Raw genomic sequence first — 20,912 nt, forward strand, 5'->3', positions numbered from 1 at the left:
ATTGCAAGAGGTATAAAATTCACGTACAATAGTACAAAATTGAGTCTCGAATTCGATTGTCTCTAAATCATAAACTCAGAGAGTTTCTTCACCGGTGATCATATATGTAGATCAAAGTGTTCTTTTGCCATGTTGCTACCTCTTTGTGGCGATGACACATGTAATGGTCTCAAATAAAATGAAAGTTCATATTTCATCCATAAAATCATGTGTTCTCGGATATGTTTCTTTTGAATTGTCTCTCTAGAGTTTTTACTTTCGCTTATGTGTTTTTAGTGCGTTAGATAAAAATACTAGAAAATCATAAAGAATTTATAAAATATTTATTTACCCTTCTCTAGTTCCCGTTCTTGATGCTGGAATTGCGAGCTGTTCCTCCTGGAGACCACCTCGGCTAGTTTGTCTGTGGCTGGTGGCGGCGCCGGGCTTGAGCCACATGCGACCCACACCGAGGAGCAGGCGGGAGACAACAGCTGGGCTCACTGGTGATGAAGAACCAAGTGGTGTATGCTACCGCGTCTCCTGCCGCCGTGCGCCAAAGCCTGCTTTCTGTGCGTCGGTTTTCAGAACCATCACGCTGCGTTTAGGCTAAACGCAGCTCATCTACGTGAGGGCCAGGGTGTGGCCGCACCTTGTTTATTACTTGAGCATCAACACGTGCTGCTGTTTTGCGCAAGGGAAAGTTGGCCCTGTCCTTCCTCGCGCAATTTGCTCCAAGGAATTTGTGTGTTGGTGCCAACAGTATCCCCTCGAATCAAAGGCTTTTCCCCCTCAAGTTCTTTGTCATGAATCAGTAGTTCTGGCCATTGAATCAAACGTTTTATTCGTCAATCACATTTTCTTCGTCCAACTGAAAGTTGTTTGCTCGGGAATTTGGAGCTCGTCGAATGGAGGACCAATGGGCAAACCAAGGTGGCGGAGGAGGAATAAGAAGAGACTCAGAAAGGACACGTGGAAGGCGAATAGAGATGGTCGTGAGTTGCGTTCGGCATTCCTAACTCCCTCCAATGATGAAAGAAGTAAGAGCCAACTGGGTTGCGATGAAGGAGCATCTGTCGAACTCGGGGTACATTTAAAGCCCAGGAATCCTCAGGAGACCGTCTGAAAACAACCCGGCAAACATTGGGCCTGACATAAACTGAAGTCTAGAAACATAACGCAGACAACATCTATGATGGAGCATACCAGGCAGTTGAGGAAGAAAGACATCTGCCCCGTAGGAGACAATGCGTGCAGCTATGCAGAGGTAAACATCTGCACCATGTCAATATATTTTGGTCAGCTTTTGTCAGGTACCATCTGCCATTTTTTGGAAGATGAAACGTCACGTAAATGCATACGTCATTTGCATATACCCATCGGGAGTCATATAACTGCGTGGGAGGCTGGTCTTTTCCCCGTAGTCATACTTCAGTTACTCCAGTCAGGCCACTCACTTCGTCAGTATGCCATCCTCCTCCTCCTCTCCATTCCTCTGGTGGCTTCTCCACTTGCGTTGAAATATACACAAGATGAAATCACGAATCTCCCATCATCCCAAAAATAATTGCAGGCCTAACAGTTCACGCTCCGGTAACTGTGTATTGTAAGGCCATGCAGCTGTGATTTATTTTGGATTTCAATCGTGGAAAGCAAAGACATGGCAGAGCCCACATTTTTATGGAACTTCAGTAAATTAGTGCTTTGTTGTAGCATACATCTCTATGCTGTGTTATTACATGGAAAGGAATAATGATTACCATACAAAACTGCAATAGCTAAATCCAAACTGACTTTGGAGTTGCTCTGGCACAAAAAACATAACAGTTCTGGCACAACATTATCATAGGAATGTCAGTGAAATACGCGCAAGCGTATGCGTGAAAAGGAGAGGAAAATCGGTACAGTGATAAAAGAACCGAACCTACATTGCCTACAAAGCTCCTCTTTCTCTTTCCCTAATATTACTTGTTTCAACTTCTATGTACATTACACAAAACAGGCTGATCGCATGGTCTTTGGTGATCCAATATGCAAAACAAAAGTTGACTATCATTCTATGGAGTATTATAGCATCGAATAAAATACTCAAGTCAATACGCAGACCGGGTTGAGGCTGCTGATGACACACGTTCAGAGCTCTTCACGTTGTATCTCTCGTACACTTTCTCACGGTTCTCATTCCACCAATTTTCAGCCTGATGCTCACCAAACCGTCTTCGACTACAAAAAGGATAAGTTTGGAAGAGGCAAGAATTTAATTTAAATTAAATGTTGCTGAGAAATACTGGCTTGTCAGTCAATATAGCAGCACAAAGAGTAGCTACATACATTCCTACACTCTGCTACACGTTATGGCTGAAGTGCTGATTTGCTTGCTGAAGAAACAGAGAATAATGCAGCCTTCATTTTTCTAAGAATGTCTTGTGTAGAAAATTTGTGCTCTTGACTATGTAAAGACACTAAACAAACTAATTTCTCTTTGTCTGCATGTGCTACTGTGCCCAGTTACTGTATAATGTCTGGAAAGGTAAATTGATGTGAAGGGTACCTATTAATGATAAAGCAACTACCATTGCAAACATCAATGTTTTGCAGGCTGTATGTGAACAATTAAACTAAACAAGGAAGTAGTTACGCAAACAGAGATAAAACAGTGCTTAATTCACCTGAAGCGAACCCTCTTTAGGTCCCGAGTCCCATCACGGAGGGTTGAGAGTGTTATGTATACACCAGGTTCGTACTGTTCGATCCACTCGGTCTGAACTTGGTTGCTGGGTAATGATATTGTGCCTCGAGGCTTGTAGCCATCCTCACCATTTTGAAGGGACCTAGCATCTATGCTCACATTATCATCCACTCTACTGCTTGCTGTCAGCATCTCATCACTGCTGCTGCGCGCTCTTCGATTAGGAACCTCTGATTCGTGAGGACTGGTAATTCTTAAGCTGTGAGTGCTGCAATCACTATTTTCACTGACATTACCCAATAATTTATGTTGGCCTGCGATTCCATTGGAATGCGATGATCGTCCCGAGTTTGGACTATGTGCAATTGAAGCATTGAGCAACTCGTTCCGTGACTGGTGAATTCCATTCATGCTAGAGTAGCTGGCAACATGTGACTCGATGCCATTCAGAACATGTACTTGCTTTGTCTCATTGACATTATAGGCGCCGTGTTCTGGTGGCAATCTCTCAGCCATATCCTTCAGCTAGATAAGTAGAGAAAAATGTACACAACGATAAGGATTTTAACGATCAGTTTCTAATGAAACAAAGATGCCTACTCATGTCTTCAGTTTTCTTAAATGTACAAATGAGTCAAATTAATATTTTACAAGATACTATGTAGGAAATAAGCAAAGATGATAGTGACAGTACACAGAAACAACAGAAAATCACACATTTGACAGTGTTTTCCCCAGAAATAACGGAATTCAACCAAAAGACAATGTGTATCTAGAAAGTGATTCCAAACAATGAAAAACCTTACAAGTTGAGTATTTTGTTAGTTGACTGGATAAACATCACAGAAACCAAGACCACTAAGCCATCGAAGATTACCTGAGCTGTTAAAGATTTTATAACTTCTTTTGCAGCTTTAGATTTTGCAGATTCTTCTGCAACCAGTGTCATGGCCTCTTGCACTTTCTTAGCTGACTTTTGCAGCTCAAGTTCTTGAAGCTCGCAGCGATTTCTCAGGTTATCAACCTAAAAGAATAAAATTAACAATGTTGTTGCTACATAATAAACATCAAAAGCAACATTCTGCTGAATAATGAGTACACACCTGCACATGCAGCCTTTCAACCTCCTGATTTAAGAGCTCATTTGCTTTCACGAGGTTATCGGTAGCACTTTTTGAGAGAGAAAGACCATGACCTGTCGGAACTGGTGTGGTAGAACGTGGTGGACTAGGCTTGCGAGAGAAAGGGGAAACAGCCCTTGAAGTGGCTACTGATCGAACTGCTGATGTATGTACTGCTCTCGGAGCTAATCTGTTCATGTCTATTCCACCAGATAAGGCGATATCACTCAGCTGCAATAGTGAACTAACTTGAGGATTTAGGAGAAATGACAACCCATCAGTTTTCTTCCCTTGTCGTGCTGCCTTAATATCCAAACTTCTAATCATATCAATATTACTAGGCAAAATAGCTTTCGCAATTTTAGTGTCACCATTGCTTTCACCAAAATTGTTGGGAACAGTGTCTTTCCTCTTGTTAGCTGAATTAGGATCTGAGGAATTATCCAACTTCAAGAAACATGAATCACAAACACGGTAAGGTTTCCTAGGATTAGGAGCCAATGATGCTCTCAAAGCCTTCCGCGAGGTGCATGCATTGCAATGGACAAGTCCACAATTGTAGCAGTTACGCCTCTTTCGAGTAAACCCAAATGGCTGCCGACAAGATGAGCACTGTGATTGGTCAGCTCCAGAAACCCATTTATGTTGGCATATAGCAGCAGTGAAGTTTGCACCACAGGCTATGTACCTAACAGCTCTATCTTTCAGTGCCTCAACCAGTGTAGGTACCTTCCGATCCTCTATATCTCCATGGCCCAATCTTCCATTAGCTCCCTTTCCCCATGTATAAACTTCACTCCTACTTGTCAAAACCGCAACATGGTAGGAACCACAAGCAACTTCCAGAACATGTTCACCCGCAATCTTGTCTTCAACTAAACTCGGAAACCTTCCATCTGAATGAGGATTTCCGAGCTGACCATAAACAGCATTGCCCATGCTCAAGACTTGTCCAGAAGTTGTCAAGCCTACAGTAAGACTGTGACCACATGCTACCCTGTAAAAATCATAATCAATAAGGGTAGCCACGCAAGTTGGCTTAAGTCGAGTTTCTTTGTCACCATGACCAAGTCGATTCTTGTCACCATCTCCCCATGTAAACAGCTTTCCAGAAGATAGCTTTACACTTGAACTGGACCGAGTGACAATAACCTCTACAATAGCTGCAGTGTGCCATACACCACATGCCACTGCAATTGTTTTCAACTCTGATAGTGACTCTACCTCCCTTGGGTAAGAAATGCTCTTTAGATCTCCGTGGCCTAATACACCAAATGAACCGTCCCCAAAGGTAAATAACTGACCCATGGATGTAATCAAGGCTGTATGCCAGGTCCCACAAGAAACATAAGCAACTTGAAGACCTTCCAATGCTCCTGAAATCCTCTTAGGTATCCAGTGTCCTACATCAGTACCGTGTCCTAGAAGTCCAACTTTGTGAGTTCCATCTCCCCAGGTATAAAGTTCACCCGTTGTTGTAACAGCACAAGTATGAAACTCCCCGCAAGCAATAAAATCTACACTGGAAACTGACAAAGCCTCGACCAGACGAGGGTGAACAGAATCTTCCCGTGTTCCATGGCCAAGGCGACCCCCAGAATCTTCACCCCATGTAAAAACCTCACCATTTTTCGTGACCAATGCAGCATGCCTGACCCCACAATCTACATGATGCACATCAAGAACTAAACTGGACTCCAATGGCTTTGGGAGGAGGATATCAGTCCTGCCAGTTGATCTAATTACAGTATCGGAACCAGTTCGTACAGAATTATCGCAGACAACCTCACCCCACACATACACATCCCCTAAAGAATCACATTCGTCTTGTGCAGAACCATGGCTAGATGTACTTGGGGCACTAGAAACGCTTGCTCTGAGAACATCTGAAGATGGCCCCTTTGTAAGCATATTTTTCACATCTGATCACAATGTAACTCTAAAGCTAGGAGATTGCTACCAATGCACACACAAAATCACTACTGCCACGGGAGTACTGTAGAGCAACAGTGCTGAACTGATGATGTAGGTATAAGCTAGAATAAAGTGGATATCTCAAATACCTGCACATATTTAACAGTAAGGCATAAAAATTACCGTAGAAGAGCAAATTGGAGAACAGCTAAAACTTTATGTTAGAGAAAAAGGGCAGCAAAAGGTACATGTAGATTGCAGGTTATCGTACCAAATGCTACTAGTTGGGAAAGAAAATAACCAGTTACCCGGCAATACCAGGAGAACAAACCCGGTTCAGAAGCATTTAAATATAAATTGAAAATTTGATAAACAAATATTCCGGGTAGGAACTGGCCAAGGTGGGGAACCTGCCAGAACAGGTCAAATTCAAATTTGCATTTAAATTGGACAAATCAAAACCACCCATGAATATACCGGTTACCAACAGTTAGTGGCCGGGAACTGTCACCGCCTGGGGTCCGAGATTTTTTGTAAAACTGGTATTTGAAACCCTAGTCCAGATCCATGATGGGAGGGTTTACCAAGAAATGGGATATGTCTGCTAAAGTTTATACCGTTATGACAATAGTGTATGCAGACATTAACTGGCATTAGGTGTTATGTGGAGCCGGCAGTATGGCCGCTGCAACAGGAAGGAAGGGGTGGCGGCAGCAGCAGCAGATCGAGACTTGCCATATAATTAGGAGATATAGTTGGTAGGAGTCGGATTTGATTCGGTTAGGAGATAAGTTTGCTAAGTTAGGATTTGTAGTCGGTTTAGGATTGTAATTTCCCCTCTCTATATAAAGGGGCAGCCGCACATCATTAGAATCAAGCAAAAAAGAATTAGAGCTTGTTTGTTTAGGCTTCTGCTTTTGGTTTCTAGTTGAAAAACTGCTTTTGGCTTTTCTGAAAAGTTGCTTTTAGATTTTAGCTTTTGGCTTTTACATTCTTAACTTTTCAGCACACCAAAGCTAGAAAAACTTCTCTCAACCAGCTTCTCAGTTTCTAATTCATTTCCTTAGAAGCAGGCTTTTGGGTTCTCCAGAAACTACTTTTTAGCAAACTCGTTTATTTGGGCTCCTAGCTTTTGAGAAGCAGAAGCCATCAGAAACCCAAACAAACATGCTCTTAATCAAGTCTCCCTCAATATTCGGTCTCCCCAATTTATGGTCTAATCCCTCCCCTAGCAGTCGACGCCATCCGTTATCCTCCTGATGGATGTTTATCCCCGTTATGATCATAACATTAGGTAACTAGGTTCCTTGTTTTTCTATGTATAAAAAAAGAGTGAATTCACATTGTATGACAACCAAAAATTAATCAGCTGGCAACTTGAAATACTACATAATAACCTTTTTCTTCTCCAAGATAATCTTAATTTGAATACCAATAGCAGCCTAACACAAACAAGGATGTAGCCCACTAGCTCATATGTCAATATTAAATTGTTTGTCTGTGTGAGCACATCTCCTGGCATCGTTTATTGACATGTAAATCCACACTACCAGGTGATGATCTTACAAACAGGATGATATAAACAGAGAAAGCCTCTCCCGCACTGGCTTAAGTACACTACCCTTGCAACGAAATGCAGGCCAAATTGCGTTCGAGCAACTTTGCTCGAACATTTCCAAAACCAAATCGGTATCAGGGGGTGCAAGCTTACTAATTACCAAGAATCATCAACACCAGAACCACAGGAACTACAAATGGGGAAAATCTAGAGTCATTTATTTCATTAGGAAAGAAAACCACAGAAACACTAGATTTCGCTCAGAAATGTGCAAATGAGCCTCCTTTCTAGCCGTCCCGGCACCAACAGACCAGGGCAAACCTCCAACCGCAGAAAGAATCAAAATTTGCGCAGGAATGCGAAAGATTCGCGTACCAGAGCTCCAGGGGTGGGGGGGGGGGGGGACGAAGCATCAACTCTCCATGCGCCCAAGAAACCTCCCCATCTCCTCCTACTGCGCTCTCTCCAAGGTCCACCCAGCCGGAACTCTGCCGGAAGCCGAAAGGTCTCCGGCTGGGTATGCCGGAGGCTGGAGTCAATGCGCCACAAACCTCCGTCTTTCCTATCCCGCTTTCTCGGCTTCTTGGCTGTTGATCACGAGGGGTGGGCTCCCCTCTGCTTGTTCTTTGCCCCTGAGCTCTTTGTCTGTCTACACCTCCTCCATTACTCCCTCTGCGCTTTCTCTCTTTTTGGGCACTCCGGCAGTCCGGCTCACCCGGCGGTTGTATACTACTCATGTCCCCCCCCCCCCCCACGTGGCCATGGCCATGCCCGTCTTGTGCTCTTGCTTTGGACTCTTCACTGTGCTGGTTTTCAGGGTATCTTCAGTTATAATACTATCAGAACATCTCATAGCATCTACTTATTTACTATTTTTTATTAATTTTCTCTTCTATATAGTAAACCCACTTACCAATCTATATAAACAGTGATAAGGAGAAGAGAAATAGTAACTCAAATTTAAGTAGATCTCCCCCTCCATCACTGTAATAGCAGAAAAAAGAGACTTCACTTAAGCCTGGCTACCCGATCGGCAAATATGCTACAGGGATACCAGCACAGTGCTTTAAGGCATGGTTGGAGTCGGTTTAAGGGTAGCTCCAGCAGCATGCAAAATGCTGCCACATCCCTATACTGCACGGTTTACCGGCCGCCGGGAGCTATATCGCTCTTCGGTGGATCCCATTTTCAGTACTATAATTTTGCGACCGTGATATTATAGTAGACGGAGAACGGCAAATTTGCAGACTATTTTGAGGATCTGTAATATTGTTCATAGTGTATGACTGTAAGTTTGAAGAGATGAGGTGAGTAATAGAAGGTCGGAAATAAAGTAGTTACTGGAGATGAAAAAAATAAGAAATGTGGTAATAATATTAAATGATACTGTAATAGTATTATAAGAGATAAATTTTTAAGTATCTACTGAAGATGATCTAAGATAATTAACTGTATTTGCTTCAGAAATACTAAGTACTCCTGCTGGTCTTGAGCCTTGGCTGGCTGGTCAAAGTCTAGGGAATAAAAACTATTTTTAGTTGGTATGATCGACTTGCTCCTGTAATGTAATTTTAATTCTCTGATGACACTAGATTATGGGTTTGATTAGTACTGTTTAGATATAAATGAATGATTTTGTTATTTTCTTACTCTGACATACAGATATATATATATATATATATATATATATTTCTTTTGTTTCTGAAGAAACTATTTACTATCATTTGACAGATATATCTGTGCAGAAAGGAATAAAAAACTGTGTTCACATGTACCACTAGCATGAGCTGGTGATTGGGTCATTTTTGTTGAAATATAGGAGGATTAATAGTTAGTTAATTAATAAACTGATAAGGTGTTGCTTTTGAGAAGATCAGATTGAAGAACAGGGGTTTGAAGTGCAGAGCGAAACCACAATAAACTTTCACCAACTTGAGCGTATAATGCTCCTAACTACCACTCCTCAAACTTGGTGTAGAAGCAAATTTGCCTAGTACACCACAGCAGATCGTCTGAAAGAGTTGCTTTCAAAAAAAACTTGTCGATATTCTCGGATGGAGCCAGTAATGAACCATTGATTCATTGTATGGATGCAGCACATTTGCCTCCTTGTAAAAGAAACCGAATGTTTGCGAGGATTGCCTTAGACTGCAAGAATTCAAAGTAACATCATTTTCCCTTTTCGCCCTTTAGTTTTACGCTATACATATGCATCATAATTTGATTTCTTTTCTATCCATCTATTTTCCTTGAAAATCCTACTAGAGTGCTCGTTTTGTGTTGCCCAGTGAACAACTGCTCTCCTACATGTTGTAATATCACAAAATTGGTCATTATTTTGCTACATTTCTAAATGAAGTTAGCCGATATATTGAGTGCACATCGACACATTAATTTGTAGGGTATGATATGATAGCGAGGTCGTACTATGCTTTGCAATCACAATTAGTGCAATGATGCCTGATCAATTATGATTTAGTACTAGTACTACAGTCCTGCAAGAAACATCAATGGACGCATTAAATTAGAACACAAGATTTGGATGAAACATGGAACACTACACCCAGCTTATCTGGTCGCTCAACACAACATTGAATAGGGGCTGTTGGAGTTCACATGAGACGTGACAAGTTTTTTTTTGACGCCTCATAACTGGGCAGCTGCAGTATTTCATGTGCGCTCAATCCAATGCACACCGCACACTACACCACACGTACACTCTAGAACTATAACTACACATAGCTAGAGAAGATCGTGTACTTAGAGAGATCATCAGAACAACCGTAGGTGATGAACACGTCCCTTTCCCCTTGTGGCTCCACGCGTACTAGGCTTGGGATTTTTATTCGAGGCTGAACATCCCTGTGAGACACCAGCGCCGAGCGAACTCGAACGCTTGTGGGCATCATGCTGAACGTGAGTTCTCACGTGACAAGTATTTGATGACACCTAGCAATGCATACCTAGGGTAAATAGCTTTGGTTTTGTTGACCGATGCATTTCGTTAGGAAAATGACCTAATTTATACCCATATAGTGTCATCTGAGATAGTTCGAAACCCTCGTCTCAGATGGTTTTTGAGCTATCATAGTAATTGCATTAGTGATAATGGTGGTTATATCAGGTAAAAAGCCACGTGAGACGTCTAAGCTGAATATGTCAGAGATAAAAAAAAAAATTGAACCGCCTACTATACTTGGTTCTAGAAAAAAAAAGATAAAAATAGTAAAACTAACTGAAAAAAGAAAAAAAAATGATGATTTCCTCACCATTTTCATTAGTGCGTTACCCGGGATTCCAACTCACAACCTCATGCCACTAACCCAACCTCCTTACGAATTAAGCTAGCTTGTGTTTCATGTCAAGGTTCCATGATACATTCGTGTTAGTAATATATGCATTTGGGTATTCATTTTAACCTGTTAGTAATATATGCACTTGGCGTCAAATTTTTAAACACAAGATAATTTGAATACGAGAACGAATTTAAATCATGCATTCAATTAGAAATTTAAACATAAGACTTAACTGTAAAAAAGAAGATAATTTAAACACAATAATGTTTGGAAGTGATATGAGGCTTGCATATGCTTGTTTACATAGGAAGGGTATTTAAACACAATAGAATTTAATTTATGAACTGATCTTTTTATTGTACACAAAAGAATATCAGTACATGATTACTACATTTTAGCATATCACCATTACACTATCACAGTATTCTTCATTGGTGCTGTCAGTGCAGTTGCTAACTACAAAAGATCGATTACTACAAAGAGATCTAGATTACATAAAATCCCCTATCCGGATCGCAAAAATCTGCTAAATCCAAATTGCTAAATTCCAATTATTATGCATGCATCACCTACACTAACACTAATCCTACGCCTCTTCATCAACCTACCACCGAGGGTGGGAGAGTGCTCATGGCGAAAAAGGTGTAGACGGCACAGCTGTCATCATCATCATCGGAGTTGCAATCGCATTTACCCTCGTCGTCGTCCCTCGTCGTCGTCCTCCTCCTCCTCTGCACTATCATCACCCTCAGCCTTGCTGACGTTGGCCTCGCTCTCTCCCTTGGCGTTGGCATCGGCGTTGCCCTATGCCGCTTCCTCCTCCAAGGCAGGGTTGCCCTCCCCCTCCTCTTTATCTTCCTCTTCCTCCTCCTCTGAGCTTGGCGGCGGCAGAGTAGCCATCCCACTACCCGTCATCACTGTCGGCCTCCTCCTCATCAATGGAGAGGTCGAAGATGGTCTCATCATAGAAGACCGCCATTGCCACCTCCGACTTTGACGGCCAACTAATTGGTGACCATGCTATGCCCACATGCGAAGGAGAGGGCGGAGTGAGCATCTACGGTGGAGGAGGGCGAAGCAGCTCACAGAGGCTGGATTGGGAGGGGAGAGGAAGAATGTGGATGGGATTGGATTTTTTTTTTTTTGAGGAGAGAGAGAGCTGAGTTGGCCAGACGGTGGGAATTAAAAGGAGCCAGCACCAGAGATGATGAAGAGCATTTATTATCAACATTTGGTAAGTAGAATCGTATGAGGTAAGTTTTATCCCTCAGTATCCGTGATTTCAGTGTGAACCTTCTATTGGTTTGTTAAATTCGTATTAGCTCTGTGCTTCTCAGTTATGTGATGAAAAGTTGTAGTGAGTGCAAGGATTGCATCCCTGGATGTAGCGACCGTGTGATTGATATTTCATTATCCAGAAAAGGATATGCACACGGCACACCAGCTATGCAGCATAAAATTATTTTTCTTTGGGTAACTATATTTATTTATTTCAAAAAAGATAACTATATCTATAATAAAGAGAAAATATATGGAGGGAATGAGGCATGTGTATGATGTATGGGCAGCGATGTCGACGGAGTATGGAAATTGGGAAGAGCGATCGTAATTTGAGAGAGTGAGAGACTTTTATTTTCTTCTTCGCTACAATCGATATAGATCATCTTGGAACTGGCATTTTCTCGCATACGATTGAAAATATTTGACGACAAGAGATTTGGTGGCAGGCTATGAGGTTATCTCTTAAGGGCACAATAATTTGATGAGGCCCATGCATGCATGCATGTGAGATTCCATTGCCAAGAAATGCCAAGGGAAGAGGGAGAATGTTCGTGCTGTATCAAGGTCCAAGAACGCACGCATGGATCCAATGTTTTCATTTTGCTTGTACGAAAGCTAGATAGCTCCAAGTTGCCCATCTCACTGAAGCATCTCGAAGCAAGCATAGATGGCAATATGGCCATGTCCTATGATTGTAATAGCAACTACTTCCTAGATTTCCCAAACTAGCAACTACATACGTATTTCATATATATAGAATTAATTTAGAATATAGCAATTCAAAGAAATAAAAAAATTATAGTATAATAAAAGAGATATTTGCATACACGAAATTCACAATATAATCATGTAACTTCAGGAGGGAGAAGAATGACGAGTACCTAGACAGAAGGGTAGAGGAGATCGTATCGTTTAGAGTTTGTCGTCTGTAGCAATATTGTGAGAAGTATTAAGATGGTAACGGAGACGGCCTCCATGGTAGACGATAGTGGAGGAGACATGTGAGCGGCGACGCATCCTCTATAGAAAGCCGATGTTGTAGGCGAAATACGGGAGGCGGCACATCCTCTTGAGAAACCTGGCGTTGTATGCGAAGTGAGGGAGGTAGCACACCTTTTGGAGAAATCTGTTGGTGAATGTATGAAAGACGAATATTAAACATCTAGATGTAGAAGACATAATAAGAGATTAAATTAATTTTTAAAATATATAGAAGAAAAATATTGAACATCTAGGTATGAAAAATAAATAATAGAATATTGAATATAGTTTTGGAATGAGGAATGTATCCAACTTTACACGATGACCTTTTGAACAACTTGTGTGGGCGGTGGAGATCGACCGGATCTGTCACAATACACACATTTTATAGGAATATAGATATGATATTTTTTATATCATATGGTTTAGAACTTTGACCATAAATTTATATGAAAAATGATGATAAAACTGCAAAATTACTATATTATGTAACTTTTTTCACGACAAATCTGATAATACTATTTTCCTATGAAAAATCTAAACAATTTTCCTTAAGCTAATGGTCAAAGTTGTTAGAGAAGATTAGCTGCACGCTATCCAGGACATCATGCATTGACGAACAGAGGGGGTAAATGTATTTTACAACGAGCCTTCAGAAAACATACTGCATGCCCCTCCCTCTATATCATGTATTTGAGCTTTTTGGAACAACGAACTTTTGAAGAAAAATAGATGATTCCTACGAGTGGTGTTTGGCTTGTAAGATTACTTCAAAGGGACTTCATGGGATAGGAGAGTTTTCTTCACATTCTGAAGAAATGCTAACGTGAGGTCTAGCATCATGTTACAAATTACTTTGAGAATCCCAATGCACCCACTATTTTTCTCTCTTGCTAATAAACATTTATGAATACATGTATTTTTTCTTTTGAAGCATCCAAACACCTCTTGTGCGCAATAACCCAAGCCACTTCAATTTGAAATCAAATATGGCGGGATGGTTTCGGGAAAATAATGGTATGAAACTTTTTTTAAATAATGCTATGAGACTCATGCATCTGAAGTGTAGACCCAATGTAAGGCCTTAGATATCTTGTTTTGCTGCAAACAGGCCCGGCCCTTAATTCGCTGCGAGACTGAGTGAAGGAATGCGTACAATAAGATTGATTGAATGATTGGATCCAAATGAAAGCCTGCAAACTACAGTAAAGATGGGCTCGGGCCATTCTGCGTGGAGTGAAATCCAAATCCAAGTGCGGGAAAAGACTTTGAAGAAAAAATGAAAACCCAGATGAGTTGAAAAGGAAACGCTTTCTTCTCCTCCTTGTTGCGTCAGCCACCACAGCCGGAGAGGACAGGACAGGACAGTTATAGCGGGGCAGGCAGGCAGAGGCAGAGGCAGGGCACCAGCACCGGCCACCCCATTGGTCCTCTCCTGCGCCGATCACACCCGATCCCTTCTTGCTGCCGCCGGCGAAGCACTTCACAGTAAGTGCTCTCTCCTTCTCTCGCTGGTCTTGTTTGCTCTGGTGTTGTGCTGTTGTAGGTAGATCTTGCCCCCCTCTCGGCCCAAGATTTGGTCTTGCGACCTTTCCAGCCCGGATCTGAGCATCCTGGGTGAAGATCCGGTAAAAAATCGTGTCTTTCTGTGGTTCCGTGGGGAACTTCTTCTCCGATCCGGACGCTTTGCTGTGATCTGCAAGTGGATGATGGGTTACTCTTTGGTGTCTTTGGTGATTGGGTTGGCACTTTGCCGAGGAAAAATGGTTAGGTTGCTCGTAATTGGTCAAGTGTAGGCTGTGCCTCTTTGTTCTTGCGGTTGGTGTTGTGCTGTCGATGGCTTGCCTCCCTCATAAGCGCAAACATTTGATTCACGCGACTGCAACCCCGAGCACAACTTCTCACCCATGCTGGGGAACAAGGAATTCGTGCTTTACGCTTTAGGATGCTACTAAGCCACATACGGTTCAGTTCATTTTATGTTGCTAGTAACATATTTTGTAGGAGCGTAATAGCTCGGAGGTGCTTCCTTGTGCCTTCCGAGAGAGAAGCCATGTATTTGTTGTTACGTGAGACTCTAATGTGTACTCTTTTTCTGAATAGTCCCTTATGAGCATGACAATGAGATACAACTATATTTCGGATTGTGTAAACTTTACTAATTAGTTCTTGCGGGTACTTAGCGCTCCCTTAAAAAAATGGCATGGAACAATCAAATACCTAGTATAAGGAAATAAATGGCTCATCTATGTACTTTTGTGAGCTCTTATGAAATTTTGTAATAGTCACTGACACATAGGTTTGAGCCCCAGCTTGAACTGGGGTGTCGGTAACTTTTATGGAGTTCTGTTTTAAAAAAATCACCTGTAATTGGAGTGATTCCAAGAAACAGGAGTTACTCCTTCTGTTAGGAAGTATGCCACAGCATGTATTGACTTAAGGGAGTGTGCTTCTCAGCTGTTGCAAAATCAGATGTTATGAGTCATAAGTTGTTGTCTAGGAACTATAACTGCTTTTGTTTTTTCTGTATGAATTGAATTTAGTGCTCCAATTAAAATGCATTTGCAAGTCCAATGTTCCTTTCTATCATAACCTTTCGTCACTAGCTGATTCTCTTCATGTGCCACTTGCAGCTATTCTGTAAGAAATGGCTGATGGTGAGGACATCCAGCCTCTTGTCTGCGACAATGGCACTGGAATGGTCAAGGTCAGTCCTTTTCCTCTTAACTGGTACACCTGCCATCTTCTGCATTCCAAATATGCCACTACTTTGTCTATCTTGTAGGCTGGTTTTGCTGGAGACGATGCACCAAGGGCTGTATTCCCTAGCATAGTTGGCCGTCCTCGTCACACCGGTGTCATGGTAGGGATGGGACAGAAGGATGCATATGTTGGTGACGAGGCACAATCCAAGAGAGGTATTCTCACTCTGAAGTATCCGATTGAGCATGGTATTGTCAGCAATTGGGATGACATGGAGAAAATCTGGCATCACACATTTTACAATGAGCTTCGTGTTGCACCGGAAGAGCACCCTGTGTTGCTCACTGAAGCTCCTTTGAATCCAAAAGCCAACAGGGAGAAAATGACCCAGATTATGTTTGAGACTTTCAATTGTCCTGCCATGTACGTTGCAATTCAAGCTGTGCTCTCCCTCTATGCTAGTGGGCGTACTACTGGTATGAACTATTTCTGCCTTAGTTCAGTGTTGATTCGATAATATCTTTATGGCTCAGTTATGCTGTCGTCCACTAACCATTTGAAGTTATTGTCAAGCTCATATAATTAAGCCATGTGGTATGGTTGTCTTTTTTAATACTCATCAGCTTGTGTAATTGAATATGCTGCAACTGTGATTACTAGTTACATATATATATGCTGAGTCGCTGATATGCATCCATGAAAAGTAACTGTAGCTAACAAATCAAGAAGCAACAGAAGTTATAATTGATTGGTTACTTAGTCTGTGGCTGAAGTTTCTATTTTTTTCAATCTGCAGGTATTGTTCTTGACTCTGGTGATGGTGTGAGCCACACTGTGCCCATTTATGAAGGATATGCACTTCCTCATGCCATTCTTCGTTTGGATCTTGCTGGTCGTGACCTCACGGATTCCCTAATGAAAATTCTCACTGAGAGGGGTTATTCCTTCACAACCTCTGCTGAGCGAGAAATTGTAAGGGACATCAAGGAGAAGCTTGCATATATAGCCCTCGACTATGAGCAAGAGTTGGAAACTGCCAAGAACAGCTCCTCAGTTGAAAAAAGCTATGAGCTACCTGATGGTCAAGTGATCACGATCGGTGCAGAGAGGTTCAGGTGCCCTGAGGTCCTCTTCCAGCCATCCATGATTGGTATGGAGGCTGCTGGAATCCATGAGACAACCTACAATTCCATCATGAAGTGCGATGTGGACATCAGGAAGGATCTCTATGGCAACATTGTTCTCAGTGGAGGTTCAACCATGTTCCCGGGCATCGCTGATCGTATGAGCAAGGAGATCACTGCCCTTGCTCCGAGCAGCATGAAGATTAAGGTTGTTGCTCCACCTGAGCGGAAGTACAGTGTCTGGATTGGAGGGTCGATCCTAGCCTCGCTCAGCACTTTCCAACAGGTACCTCTCGTTTGATTGCGGTTACTGAACTTTACTTATAACTTATCAGGCTGAATTGAAAACATCTGAATTCTGTTATATTGTGGCATTGATCTACCAGATGTGGATATCAAAGGACGAGTACGATGAGTCCGGACCAGCAATTGTTCACAGGAAGTGCTTCTGAGTTTCGAGTCCGTCATCAAGATGTGTTGCAGATGTGTCCATCATCTACTCTCAAGTTATGTCCGGTTCATTTTTCTAGTTATGTGTTGCAGATTTGCATGCTATGCTTATTTTCTTCAGACATGGCTCTTCCCTGTGATAGGCCATCTTTGTATGTTGTGGCTCCATGTGCGAGCGCTTTGTCATATCCTAAACTGGTTTGTGATATCGGTTGTCAAACTTGCTTGGTTTGATTGTTTGGAGTTGTCCGAGCTGATAGTTTTCTATAAATTGCTTGGATTATGCTGTTGTATCTGAAAGCGTTGTACCGTGAGCATCTGTGGAAGTATGAACTGCAAGCTGCTGTATATTTGCATCAAGAGATTAACACACTCCGATACAGTTGTCATTTTATTAGGACTTACATTATAAACAAGAATGTGGTTCATATATTGAGCATGCAACCGAGATCGCACAACCAAGGTTCCAAAAACTGGGGAACCCAGATTTTGGTTCATCGCGTTCAACCCCCTGAACACATCGTTTTGATTCAACTTCTATAGAAATATACTTGCAATTCAATCGAAGAAAATGCATACAAGTATAGCTGACGCATCAACGGTTTGTGGTCCTCAGGATATATCACGCGGTATGAAATTTTACAACAAACACTCTGTGGAATAGTATTTACTCTTACTGCAACATGGAATCAAGCATACAAATGAGCCCAATAATTTGTGTAGCCTCAATTGATTTGGCACGATTGACCCAATTTATGTTTTTACTATTAGATTATACTTTTGGATTCGTCATGAACATGAAGGCCAAACTACTTCATTTTTCTGCTGATGGTTTCTCGGTGTCCTGAAACTCCAGCAGCTCCATACATCATTAGAAGTTCTAAAAAATTCTCCTTGTTCTCGCATGCTCCAAAGGTAGTTTTAGCTACTTGACTTGAAGGCACCAGCCAATGCATTGTATGCTTCCACACAGCGCTTGAACTTTTCCTCTGCTTCAGCCTGGAGCATATAAATGTGTTCAGAATCGACACCTTCACACATGACAACAATCAACAAAAAAATAATGAATTTGTTAATATGTTCCCTCCTCAATATCAACAGTGCAGTGCAACCTATTCTGCGTAGGATGCATGTTCTGAACTTCAATTTGGTTATGCTTCACACAACAGCTCCCTTGCAGATGCCTACACGTAAAACACTGCTTTTTCTATGTACTAATGCGGAGAATTCAGTGGTGTATACATTTCTGCATGTGCAAGAAACTGGTAACAATTAAAATGGCCAGTGAGCTTGTCAGCGCCAGTCACCAGAACACATAAGGATAACACATACTATGATACTAACCTGTGAAGGGCCTTGATGCTTGTCCGGGTGCCACTTGAGAGCAGATGCACGAAAGCTGCAGAAATGCCATGTTGAGAAAACAAACAATTACCAACATTGCGATGTTGAAACCATGCAAATGTGATGCGATAAGAAATGTTTATATGACTCACGCCGACTTAATATGATCCAGTTTTAAGGGGCCTAAACATGGCAATCCAAGAGAGATTCTATGGCTTTGCAGATTGTCATGGACCAACTCTTCTTCCTCATCAACATCACTTTCATTCCAAAACTTTTTCCTTGATTTGGTCGTTTGAGACTCATCCCTCCACTGAAAGCCACTAGGAGAACTACCAAGGCCGTCACCATCCTCAGGCCAGTACCAGGTAAAAGATCTCTTACCACCAAAGGTACCATATGATGTATCGGTGCAATCGTCTTCGTCAAAATTTCTCCAGTTGTGCCCACCTATGTTAAACATCATTGTGCACTTCTTGTCATCCAAATATACAGAAAATTAATGTGAACCAACGGTAGATAGTGAAGCGTAAACTATCCTCAATAAAAAATTACAGAGTAAAGATGCTGGAAAAATGATTCAGGTGCATTAATGTCATTGTGACTTGCAAAAATTCACATTTTAATGCAGAACAAATGCAACCAATGCCCACTTCAATAAGTTTAGCAGTAAGTTCTATTTTTTGCATAGTTAAATATCCATTCCGCCAGTCTAGTATAGTTAATTAGAAATCAAAAACACAGAATGGTCCAAAAGAACACAGTTCAATGCAAAAACAGTTTGAAGGTAAATGCTTCGGAAGAACTTACATTTATTTTTGCTATGTCGATTTTTTCCTGGACAAGAACGCTGGCCATTTGATTTGCCACTGACTTTTTGCTTTCTCATTTGTTTATTACTGCTTTCCTATAGACAACATTGAAACGTATTTGGAAGTAATGCTTCTGAAGAAATTAAGAAAGAACATTCACAGGCATTAACTGTTAAGGCGTAAATGTTTCGTCCATCAGCTAGGAGACAAGAAACATTTGGTACAACTGTGTTCAGAGGAGACCCACATAGTTCACTTGGCCAATGATAGCACAGGCTTAAATGGAATGGAACATGTGAGCCCAGTGGCTAAATCAGTTTGTGTTATTAGTTTAGAGACGAATTCGCAAATTAGGAAGTAAAGAAAATGTAAGGAACTGGTTACAAGTACCTGATAGGGGCTGCCACTGAGCAGAAGGTTTTTAAGGGCGCTCTTTGCATCTGCACGCTTTTCACGGACGGCGAATCGGATATGAGGCTGCCCTGCCTGTCCAAGAAACAGTTCCATAACTGTTAAATTCCAGATAGTTGAAGAAATGCAAATGCTACAGTGCTTAACAAGCGCTTCACAGCCACTTTATAGTTTTGGGTTTTGTCGGTCTGATCTTGCAGATCAACAACTGAACTTCGTACAAAAGAAGAAATGCATTTTTTTTTTGTTCAATTTTTCAGTAGAAGTTCCAAATTTATCTGAATCAAACCTGAAGCACACTCATACACAGCAGTACAAGTCGTAGCGTGAAAGTGCACAACTTTACAGCGCGAGAGAAGGTTACCACTCAAACCCTAAGCTCAATAGCAGAAGATAGCTTAACTAAGACATGGATACCGAGCTACTCAGTTGTCAGGAAGCAAACTGCACACATATTGGTGAGAATGAATTGCAAGCAGAGTTCTCCCCATCCCCGGTGGTAGAAAATTGGAATTGCAGCGAAGATTTGCTAACACAGAAGGGACGCATCACTGCTGCGATGTATATCTGTTAACATTGCTATAAAAAAGCTCCTCCTTTTTCTAGATTAGTTCCGCTTGCATCTGCGTTCGAAGAAAGAGCCAAATCGTGCCAAGATTATTTGCTCGGGGAGAGAGAGGTTCGATCGGGGTGCGGTTACTAGAAGGGCATACCGTGGATTTGGAGAGCGCTGCGGCGGAGGAGTGGAAGGCCGCTGCCAAGGCTGCCGCGCGCCTCAGGGCGGCCGCGGCTGCCTGCATCCCCTTCCCTGCGGCGGCGTCCGACGGAGGAAGAAAGGAAGGAAGGGTCGCGAATAAATTACTTTTTCCTGACATCAGTCCATTGACTGAATTTCCTGTTTATCTAATCTTTCTGGGATCTAAATGCTCTCCATTAAGCTACGTTTTTAAGACAGATAAATACTGTTTGTACAGTAAAATATATCTTGTGCTATAATAATCTACATTAACTAATTATTTTTTACTGCACCTACAGTGATTCAACTTAGTTGGTAGAGAACCGCAGCACTTTTACTGTAGCATTCAATTCGGAGCGTTCACCGTGGATCGGACGGCTGAGATTTCTCATCACAACAGATCATTGTAGATCATCTATAGTGACTTCTTCACTGTAGAGGATCCGGATCGATCTTTCTGACATTGGATGTATCTCAGGGCCAGTTCCAACATTTTCGATGTATTAATTTTTT

At 41.8% G+C, this 20,912-nt stretch overlaps 3 protein-coding genes across 6 annotated transcripts; 1 reads left to right on the top strand and 2 right to left on the bottom strand.

The window, feature by feature from the left end:
* Nucleotides 1–1,800: 1,800 nt before the first annotated feature.
* LOC133928261 (PH, RCC1 and FYVE domains-containing protein 1-like) lies at nt 1,801–8,024 on the bottom strand. Of its 2 annotated transcripts, none has more exons than XM_062374516.1 (5): nt 7,637–8,024; nt 3,772–5,852; nt 3,546–3,692; nt 2,649–3,187; nt 1,801–2,202 (listed from the first exon to the last, which is right to left on the bottom strand). In XM_062374516.1, exons 2-5 carry the CDS (start codon nt 5,698–5,700, stop codon nt 2,073–2,075), a joined length of 2,745 nt encoding a protein of 914 aa, XP_062230500.1. In that variant the 5' UTR covers nt 5,701–5,852; nt 7,637–8,024; the 3' UTR covers nt 1,801–2,072. The 2 variants fall into 2 exon arrangements, with proteins under 2 accessions (XP_062230500.1, XP_062230499.1); XM_062374515.1 differs by having other exon boundaries at nt 2,649–3,193.
* Nucleotides 8,025–14,133: 6,109 nt separating this feature from the next.
* On the top strand, nt 14,134–17,389 carry LOC133928262 (actin-97). The gene is made up of 5 exons (XM_062374517.1): nt 14,134–14,307; nt 15,453–15,526; nt 15,605–15,998; nt 16,319–16,932; nt 17,033–17,389. The coding sequence occupies exons 2-5, from the start codon at nt 15,467–15,469 to the stop codon at nt 17,096–17,098; spliced, it is 1,134 nt and encodes a 377-aa protein (XP_062230501.1). The 5' UTR covers nt 14,134–14,307; nt 15,453–15,466; the 3' UTR covers nt 17,099–17,389.
* Nucleotides 17,390–17,651: 262 nt separating this feature from the next.
* Nucleotides 17,652–20,554, bottom strand: LOC133928263 (uncharacterized). Of its 3 annotated transcripts, none has more exons than XM_062374520.1 (6): nt 20,377–20,554; nt 19,643–19,738; nt 19,251–19,347; nt 18,593–18,890; nt 18,441–18,495; nt 17,652–18,095 (listed from the first exon to the last, which is right to left on the bottom strand). In XM_062374520.1, the coding sequence occupies exons 1-6, from the start codon at nt 20,536–20,538 to the stop codon at nt 18,018–18,020; spliced, it is 786 nt and encodes a 261-aa protein (XP_062230504.1). In that variant the 5' UTR covers nt 20,539–20,554; the 3' UTR covers nt 17,652–18,017. The 3 variants fall into 3 exon arrangements, with proteins under 3 accessions (XP_062230504.1, XP_062230502.1, XP_062230503.1); XM_062374518.1 differs by having other exon boundaries at nt 17,652–18,127; XM_062374519.1 differs by having other exon boundaries at nt 17,652–18,127; nt 19,643–20,286; nt 20,377–20,460.
* Between the last annotated feature and the right edge of the window lie 358 nt (nt 20,555–20,912).

This window comes from Phragmites australis, chromosome 9 (assembly GCF_958298935.1).
Source record: "Phragmites australis chromosome 9, lpPhrAust1.1, whole genome shotgun sequence".
NCBI classification, from domain to species: Eukaryota; Viridiplantae; Streptophyta; class Magnoliopsida; order Poales; family Poaceae; genus Phragmites; species Phragmites australis.